The 9,920-nt window shown below is 40.5% G+C and overlaps 1 protein-coding gene across 1 annotated transcript; it reads right to left on the reverse strand.

Moving 5' to 3' along the window:
• Positions 1–306: 306 nt before the first annotated feature.
• On the reverse strand, positions 307–9,426 carry lrtm2a (leucine-rich repeats and transmembrane domains 2a; the record flags this gene model as incomplete). The annotated part of the gene is made up of 3 exons (XM_079403149.1): positions 307–4,141; positions 5,954–6,550; positions 9,366–9,426. 3 exons carry the CDS (start codon positions 9,424–9,426, stop codon positions 3,684–3,686), a joined length of 1,116 nt encoding a protein of 371 aa, XP_079259275.1. The 3' UTR covers positions 307–3,683.
• Between the last annotated feature and the right edge of the window lie 494 nt (positions 9,427–9,920).

A 9,920-nucleotide genomic window follows, 5' to 3' on the forward strand; every position in this document is an offset into this window, starting at 1 on the left:
AAACGAGGAAGTCACTGCAGTTGGACTATTTCATGCTTTTAAGTGTTAAAAAATGCCAATGTCAAATGCTAGCCAATGGAAAAATTGCATTATACCTCCATGATGGTGTAGTTTTATTATCTACCAGCAGGGACTAACTAGACTATGCTAATCAGCCAATGCGTGACCCATTGGTTTATCCATCCATTTCAGATTTTGAATCCGGATCTTTCTCCATTTTGTGTAAAACTAAAGAAGCATATTTTACTATTTTTAGTTTGAGCAAACTGTGTGTGAGTGCTTACTAAATCTTACACTTCAAAAATTACAGAAATACATTCTTTATTCATTTTTAACACAGAATTATATCACAGCTCACAAATCATATTTTAAACTGATTTTCATCAAGCCAAAATATAAAGAAGAATTTTATATCAGTCTTAGAAAAAAGGTCAAGTGAAGAAAGGGTCACATCAATAAGCTATAAGATATTAAACCAGAACTTCATAAAGATCCTGAAGATGCTTTCAGCTCAGTCAAATGGGCAAATCCTTTCCTTTCATCCATCAACTGGGATTTACAAAGCCTTTATTTAATGAGGGTGCGTAGTGAAGTTTTGTGGTGTCCCTGCTCTTATATGTAAGGCCAGGACAGAGAGTAAACACACCCCAGCTGAGTCATTGCTCATTTATAAACCGCCCTTCATATTCACTGACATAACATCACGACTGCTCTGTCGATTTATATTCAGATTCAGCGCATTGCTGACATCGTCAATAAACAAGCATGTGCTCACTTTTGAGAATATTCGCAATAAGTGCAATTTGACAGGAAAGTATTAGTTCACTAGTGGTAAAAGTGCTTTTTCTTTTCATAACAGAGGATACAGGGTATGTGTTTTGCAGCCCCGTGCAGAGTACAGGCCTTTGACACATGCTGTATAAAATAAGAGCTAAATGAACAGTAATGGCAGGAGAGACCGCAACCATTAGACGAAACTCCTCTCATTAATAATTCATGAGTTTTCTCTGAATTCTCTGACAGAGATTTTTTAAGAGTTCCTCTACAAAAGGAGTTTGCACAGGAAACACAGGATACTCAATTTTTGCAATCAAATGATTGTTCATAAATAATTTGTAAGACACAGATTAAAATATGTATATACATATATTCAACATACTTTTGAATAAATGTATATCTGTACTTATATATATATACTCAGCTTATGGCTGCAAATATCACTGAACATAGAGACAAAGTCCTAGACGCTTAGCTGCTGGTGTGGGTATTAGCACACAAATTAGTTGTACTTTGATTTATAACTTTTTGCCAGCAACCTTACCAGTAATTTGCATTGGTAATGAATAGTGTGTGGGAAAGACTGTTGCTATAGTTACAGCGGAAGAGCATCTCCTAAATCCTGATGAGGTGGTGTAATATTTGCTCCACACCCTTGTGCCTACTGCACATCCTTCCTATAGATGGCAGAATTGTGCAAGACACCCAATGATGGCGTTACTCTCAACGTTATTAGCAACATTATATTTTGACTCTAAATTTTCAGTAATACTGAGGAAATGAGTATGTTGGTTCATATTACCAGTGTGCAGCTAGTTTTTGACAGCCTCTCTTTCCCTTTTTCATCCAGTCTGAGGTTGATTGCTGCAGAAAAGCTTATATTGATAATATCTGTGGGCTTCTGAAAGCCCAAGTCAAATTTATCTGAATTATTTAGTCTAAACAACTTCTGCCCTCAAGGAAAAGCGAATTATGCAAATTGGTCCACAAGCAGAAAATTGATCACACAGGCGCAATCGATTCTCCTCCATCACCAGCCCAATAGAAAAGATCAGACTAAATCAGATATGACATCCTAGTCCAGAATTAAACAACCGATCAACAAAGACATTGATTTATATTGCACAGAAAAGTCTATCTTAATAAAGGTAAGGTTTATTTCCTTCTCAGTTTTTGTCTTTCTGATTTTGTTTAGAGGGCAGCTATCCTGTAGCTATCACTGTGCTTCTTTAGCCACTAAGGTGTAATTAACAGTTCCAATAGCCACGATCTGCCACCCTCCACTAACATCACAGAGTCCTCAGCCTGCTCTACATTAGCACTTCACGATACTTCAAGACACTTCACGATAGACACCAGGGCTGGATTCTTCTAGTCTTACAAAAACACGTCTGACCTCTAGAGATGAACATGGAGAAATAGCAAACAGTAAACGAACAAAACAATGTTATCAACACAAATTATCACACAATACAAAGGACAAACCTCACACTTAAAAACATAAAACTGGTGTCACGTCACATTGTATAGAATATATTATAGCTGATAAATAAGGTGGGAATATTTCAAAAATGATATGTGGGGATTATGATGTTAAATTCACACTGGGGTAGGGTTAGGGTTACAATTAAGGTTGGAGGTGAGAGTTAGTATTGGGGGTTTAATGTTTGGGTTGGGAGTAGAGTTGAAGGTTTAAGGTAAGAATTGGATGTTTGGATTGGTGATGGAGGTTTAGAGTTATGGGGTTCATATTAGTGATGAAGATTTATGGGCAGATACCATTGGTGGTTTATGAATGTGGGTTCAGATTAGTGACGGAGGCTTTTGGTAAGGGTAGTCATGATAGTTTAGGGTAACACTGTTACAGGTTAGGATTTGGTGGTTCAGAATAGTGTTGTTGAAGGTTTAGGGGTAGAGTTGGGGGTTAGGATTCATTATGGAGGTTTATGGTAAGGGTAGGGGCTACTGTCGAAGCTTTAGGGTTGGGGGTTTAGATTAGGGATGGAGGAGGTTTGTGGTAAGATCCGGATTCGTGTTGTACATTTTGGGTTAAAGTTTGGGAGTAGAGCTGGATATTTAAGGTTAGGTTAGGCTTGGTACTGGAGTTGGAAGTTTATGATTACACCATTTCTACACCGAGCACATTGGTTGACACGAGATTGAGGCTGTCTACATGGGACACTTTAAAGTCAGCATTCCAAATCAATTTGTCATTTTGTTGGAAGTTGGACAAGCCCATGTAGTATGTCAGAATTTGTGGCATCAATTTACGGTGCAATGCATCAGAATGTATCCATTATAGGCAGCATTGATTATAATGAGTGTTATTGACTTTTGATGTGATGTGCCACTTGCATGTGCAACCCGGTGTAGACTGTGTTAGAGGTTTTGGTAAGGGTTGGGGTTAGTATTGAAGGGATAGGGTTAGAGCTGAGGACTTGGATTAGTTTTGAGAGGTTGGGATTAGGAGTTAAAGGTCTAGGATTGGGGTTGGGATTAGAGTTATGATTTGGAAGTTTGGGTTGATGATTAGGCTGCTACAGAGGCTAATGCTAACACACAATCCTCTAGAAACATCAGGGTTCAGAACTGCGAACAGTCGCATCCACACCTCCTCTGCTGAGATCCTCTCAACATTGCAGGAGGGCGGGGGAGTTCTAAAGTGCTGAGTGGTCCCTCTTGTCCTGGGGCAAATAGGTCAAAGGTCATATGCCAAAGTTTAGAGATTGAGTAAAGTGTAAGTCTGAGAGTCAGAGAGGGTCTCAGGAAGGACAGAGAGACAGGAAACAGGGATGATGAATCCTCCGCTGGTCAGCTAAATGATCATCAAATGTGCAGCTCAACCAGTAAAGGGTTCTTTAGATTTGTGGCTGACCTCTGAACTCTGACCCCTCTCCCCCATTCCCCTATGCAACTGATGAGATCTGTTTCTCCTCCGGGTCGGTGTCTGCCTCTGCGTCACCCATCAACGGCTGCCTCTTCTTTAGCTCTCGTTGGTATTTTGCCATTAGAGAGGCATAAATGCAGCCATATGCTGCGGCAGCCACCATCATAATACACACGATTCCACAGACCACACCAGCGATCACTACGGTACCAATCGCCCTGCGAACACTGACTGGCCGATATCGCTGCTTCACACAGTCTGGTAGCTCCGCTTCCGTACGCACCACTACACCTTCAGACGACGGAGCAGCTGTCCCTCGAAAACAAGGTGGAGATCCACCCTTTGTGCTCCCAGCCCCGCCCCCATTCTCATCTTCCAACTGCAGACAGTAGTTGAACATCTCCACAGGGACGCCCCTGATGTCACGACCCCTTAAATCCTTCGGAAGTGTACACTCAACGGCATCGACATAACCGCCTACGACAGAAAGCAATAGAGAAAGAGAAATCAAAATTTTAGCTCTCTGAGGTAAACAATAGTCACCTCTAATGAATTTAAATGGCTGCTTCAAGCCCTCCAAAATAGCACTGCACAGCTAGTAGGGTCAGCAGCCCTCTTCAATTTGCATGCGTGTGTTTGTATGAGAGGAAGAGCGGAAGCTGGTGTATAATTAATAAGCCTGACATGCATACAGAAGCTCTGTTCCCAAACCTAGTGAGCCGCCACGCTGTCTACTGCCTACATAGGCAGTATGTTAACTGTTATGGAACCTCATGAGACTGATTTGGAATGCTCTATATAGGCAGCAACTCCACATGCCACACAATTATTTTATTTTTTAAGTTTTGCACAGGATAGACAATTTGCGCTTGATTTTAATGTATCTATCTTGGATTTTCTTATGTGTTGCATTGTGGTATCTCCATGAAAATAAACATGCCTTAGAATTTGGTCAAAACAGAAGGCAGCATAAGTAAGATACCTACCTTCATGTCAAGAGAGCATCTATGATGCCTCAAAATGCTGCCTCCGTAGGCAGCTCACTAGGTTATGGAACAAAGCAAGAGAATCGGAGCCCACCATGACTGGAGTCTCTTTCTCACACACGCTAAAAGCTTTGTGACTCAGCCTCTCATGTCTGTTTCAAATCCCCCTCCCTCTCAAAGCTGCTCTGAAATAGAATGAAATGAGTTTCTCTGATTCAGAGTAGAAGGATTGAGACAGATAGAAAAATAGAAAGCGAGAGGTATAGAGAATAAGAAGCAGAGGCTTCTAAGCTCTGCTTCACAATGATTTTTGGGGTTTTGCCACATTTCATTGCCAGTGGTAGACAAAAGACAGGAAATTATTAGGAAGAGAGTGGGTACATATCCTACAATATGTCTAGTGTACATGCACTTGCCATTAGCTTACAGTGCCATCTGTTCAAAGGCTTAATAAAGCTTTTTTAAAACTGATAATTCTCTAAATTCTCATTGGTTGAGCCACGTTCAAAGCCCTTGTAAAATGCCAGTGAACTATATTACTTGATGGAAGAGTAGTTTATTCAAATTTTAAATATTAATAGTTTAAATTATTTATTGAACACTGTCCTGCTGTTGTTGCCGCTATATAGGCACAATATGTCACTGAAGACAGCGAGTTTAAGGGTGTTTTAGGCAGTCCACTTTGGGTTGTGCCAAAGAACACATCGTACTTAAAGTGACAGTTCACCCAAAAATGAAAATTCTGTCATTAATTACATGTTGTTATAAACCCACAAGACCTTCAGTCATCTTCGGAAACCCAAATTAAGATCTTTTTTTATAAAATCCTTTTTGACCTTGCATAGACAGCAATGCAACTGATATGTTCAAGGCCCAGAAAGGTTGTAAGGACATTTTTAAATAGTTAATGGGTGACTAACATTACTTTTGTTTTCTTTGTGCACAAAAAGTATTCTTGTAGCTTCGTAATATTGCGCTTGATCCATTGATCTCACATGGACTATTTTAACGATATTTATCTTGCTACCTTTCTGGGCCTTGAACTTGTCAGTTGTGTTGCTGTCTATGCAGGGTCAGAAAGCCCTCGGATTTTATTAAAAATGTTAATTTGTGTTCAGAAGATGAATGAGGGTTTTACAGGTTTGGAACGACATGAGGGTGAGTAACTAATGACAGAATTTTCATTTTTGGGTGAACTATCCGTTTAAGGTAAATTGTCAGTAACACACAGCATCTTGTGGCTTATTGCTTAAAGGACGTGTTTGTATACCTGCAGAGAATCAAAACAGCACACAGTCCTCACCTCGATATATTAGCCACTCCATCCAGTGTTTGAAGTCTCTCAGGTTGCAGTCACACTCCCAGGGGTTCATGCCCAGCTCCAGGTGCTGAAGGTTGACGAGAGGCTCAAATGTGGCTCTCTCCAGAGCGTGAAGTCTGTTCCCAGCCAAGGAGAGCCAGGCCAGCCCTTGCAGCTCATCCAGCAGGCCCAGCGGCACAGCGGCCAAGCCATTCAGAGACAGATCCAGTCTCCGCAGCAGGGTCAGGCCGCGAAATAACTCGCGATCCAAAACCGTCAGGCTGTTGTTACGCAAACTCAAATCGCTCAGGTTACTAAGCTCACGGAAAAGTCTGGAAGGCAGGTTGTCCAGATAGTTATTGGACAGGTCGAGTGTCTCCAGGGTGCTTAGGTTGGCGAAGGCAGAGATGGGAAGGGAGGAGAGGCGGTTATTGGCCAGAAGGAGGGTATGTGTGCCCTCCGGGAGAGAAGTGAGAGCGGGCACAGATATTAGACTCCGCCCACTGCAGTTAGCTTCCAGTAAGTTACACACACACTCTGAAGGACAGCCAGCGCACAACTGCAGTAACGTAGCACACACACTCAGCACACCTAGCAGACCTGTGGGAAAGAAGAAAAAACAAAAGTGTATATCATCGGAAAGAACTGACATAAACCATTTCCTTCTGAAAGCTGTTTTGATTGATGTGAAAGATGTGACAGGTGTTGATTTAGTGCCTCTGTGCTTGACAGAACTGAACCTGTAGATGCTGCTCCTACCACACTATTTTAAACTGGAGCTTATGTGATACGAACGGACCTCTAGACATAGCAGTATTTTTGTTTCATTTGCTTTAAGTAGCTGCTATCTGTTGCAGCACCTTCAGGCTGTTTTTTTAAACTCACTTGTTTTGATTTGTGTATAAAGTGGGTTATTTTGCCAAAAATTTAAATTGTGTAATTATTTACTCGCCTTCATGTCTCTTCAAAAGACTTCCTTTCCTCCCTAGTACACAAAAGAAGATATACTGCAGAAAGCCCAAAATACTTTTTATCATAATGCAGGCTTGAGCTGTATTCAGAGACTTCCAAAACTGTTTCCTTTGCAAAGAAAAGACCAACATTTAACTTGCTATTTACTGAAAATCAATAACGAAATGCATAAAACATTCAATATTTCAATTGAATGTGAGTGTGAATGAGATTTAAGAACAACACTGAAGTGGTGAGTAAATGACAACAATTCAGCTATGTCTTTGTCGTTTCCTTAATGAGATCCTCGAGTTGGCTAAATGGTTCCTTGTTGGCTGATGTTACATAAATTCTTGAGATCAGTATTGGTTTCTGGGTTCTTTAATGTATCAGTAAACAGGTTCCTATAAAGCAACTGCAGTGGTTGTAGGTTGGTGGGTTGCACCTAAAATTCGGTTAAAGGTCCGTTCTCACCCTGCGTTGGACAGGCATTTTGGATGGATTTATGGAGTTCTGTTCCGATAGGATTAAAAAGTATCAGGGAAAACTATGCATAGGTGAAATAAATAGGGGGTACAAATGTTTTTGATACCTTTTGCTTATTTTAGGCCTATGCATTAATACATTTCACTGTGTGATTTTAGGGACATTTATGTTTATAAACAATTTTGATACTTCACCATTCCTGAAGCAAAACCAATGGAGAACCACTGAACAAGAGAGTTAAAATCTATTTGTTATTTTTGTTCTCCTATGGCATCTGATTTTCTGTTCTAAACGAACATGTATGATGGGAATATAATGTGCCTCAGAGTTAAACAGAGAACGTCCTCTGCTCTGCCATGACAAAACAAACATTTGCCAACTGTTCGTCACCTTTCTCTTTTATGCAACTGTGGAAGAGGGTAGGGAGCAATGTTTCTCTGTGTGTGTGTGAGAGACAATCACATGCTATCAATGGATATGATGGTTTTAAATGTTGAGTTCCCAGTTGTCTCGTTGCTGAAAGTGTGTGTGTGTGTGTGTGTGTGTGTGTGTGAGAGAGAGTGTTTGGCAGTTTGAGTGCAGACAGATGCAGTTACAGCACTCAGATATCTGATCCTGACCAGCCTCGACACCCTGATCCCTCTGTAATCAGAGACACATACAATCATCACAAACACACACACACTCTCTCTCATACACACTCACACAATTCTGTGTAATCTCAATAATTAATCCGTCCTTCTAAACAATGTAGTTGTGAATGATTCTAGAATTGCTGTTTTGGCCACTCCACCTTCAATCTTAAGTACATCCCATCTTTCCAGAACAAATTCCCTTTATTTCTCTCATCCTTTCTGTTTGGCTGAGGACAAATGTGTGTCAGCACATCAGGATAGGCATATGACTGCTGTTATTGAAACACAATGTCATGTGCCCTCTGTGTTCAGAACAATCCTGTATTAAACCACAAAGAAGGCTGTGTGTCAGTGGTGAGGACGTAAATCTCCCAGCGACTGGACCTAGTTTAAAATAGGATGAACATCTATTCTGTGCCTTCACTACAATTTTATAAAGTGTCCCTTTTTTCTTAGCTCTCCGAATTGGACAGTACTGGTTGCTTCATTGAAAATGAATGGGGACTGCAGCTTTTAAGCTACAAAATGCACCATAAAAGTCATTCTTACAACTTACATACTCTATAGTCTACAATCTATAGTCTTTTGACTCATTGAATCATTCAGATGCATTTTATGAACTGGATCAACGTATTAATTGAAACTACCAGACTTCACAGATGGATATCAAGATTATCAGTGAATATTGAGTGAACAGGCTTTTCCTCACACAAAGCTAGCTTATGGCTTCAGAAGTCTTTGAAGAATGTGCAAGTCTTTTAAGATCATTTTATGGTGTTTTGTCATTTTGGAGCGTGACAACACCAGTTTTCACTTTCATTAAACTGAAAGGAATGGCTATGATATTCCTTCAAAAAGCTTTGTGTTCCCCAGAAAAAACGAAAGCTGTATGAACTAATTATTGACTTGCAATTCAGATTTAAAGTCTGACGCTAAACCAGCAGATAAATATTTTCACTAGACAGTAGTAAGTACATGTGACAATGCAGCTGAACTGTGTGTGTGTGTGCTCTGTGTTGCTTCATGCAGATTTTTAATCAGACACACATTAACTAAAGCCATCCTAATCCATCTGTTGCTGGGACAGCTGGTGATGTTTGCTGCACTCTATACCACTCCATACACACCCACACAGACACATACGTCAACACACCACCTTTCTTGCCACAGACATATTAGTGAAACTGATAATTTCCTGAAAAGCATCAGTCTGCATTCTGGTGATATGTAAATAATTGATTTAAATCATTGATAGTCACATAAAGCATTTAAAACTATGAATGGAATCGGTACTTAAGCCCAGCCCCTTCAGAAGAGTGAATATGTGTGTGTGTTGGGCTCACCTTGGCTGTCCGGATTTCCTCTCCTCCTGCGACCCACTGTAGGTGCAGTGCTGAGCTGCATATCTGCGCTTCTACAACTGCAGCTGCCTCAGATCTGCTGTGGCATCAGCTGGCCCTGATGCCAGCCTTCACAGGCAGCAATATGGGGCCAGTGACAAGACTGCAGAGAGAGTTTGAAGGGTAGTCAGTTTTTTCTGCACTTAATGACTTTTGAAGGTGAGCACTTGTTTTCTGCCTGTCTCAGCATATGACTTACTGAGTGTGTGAGCTGCGTGTCTTGTGTTTTTAGTAGCTGTAGTGAAACTCAAATAAACCTTGACATATTGGTAACAACAGTGTCACTGTCATGTCATGGCTTATTTTTTTCAAATCAGCTCACTTTCTGTCAAGGTTTATCCCTTCTGTGTGTATTCTAGTCTAGGCTCATTAGAAAACACCTTAGGAAAGAACAAATTAGTAATTAACTTTCAACACAAACTTATGTTTGTTTCTAATTTCTGTTAAAAATTCTATTGTACCATTGATTAGACTATTCAACATGTTCCAGTAAAGATG

This window comes from Barbus barbus (genome assembly GCF_936440315.1).
Source record: "Barbus barbus genome assembly, chromosome: 42".
NCBI lineage: Eukaryota > Metazoa > Chordata > Actinopteri > Cypriniformes > Cyprinidae > Barbus > Barbus barbus.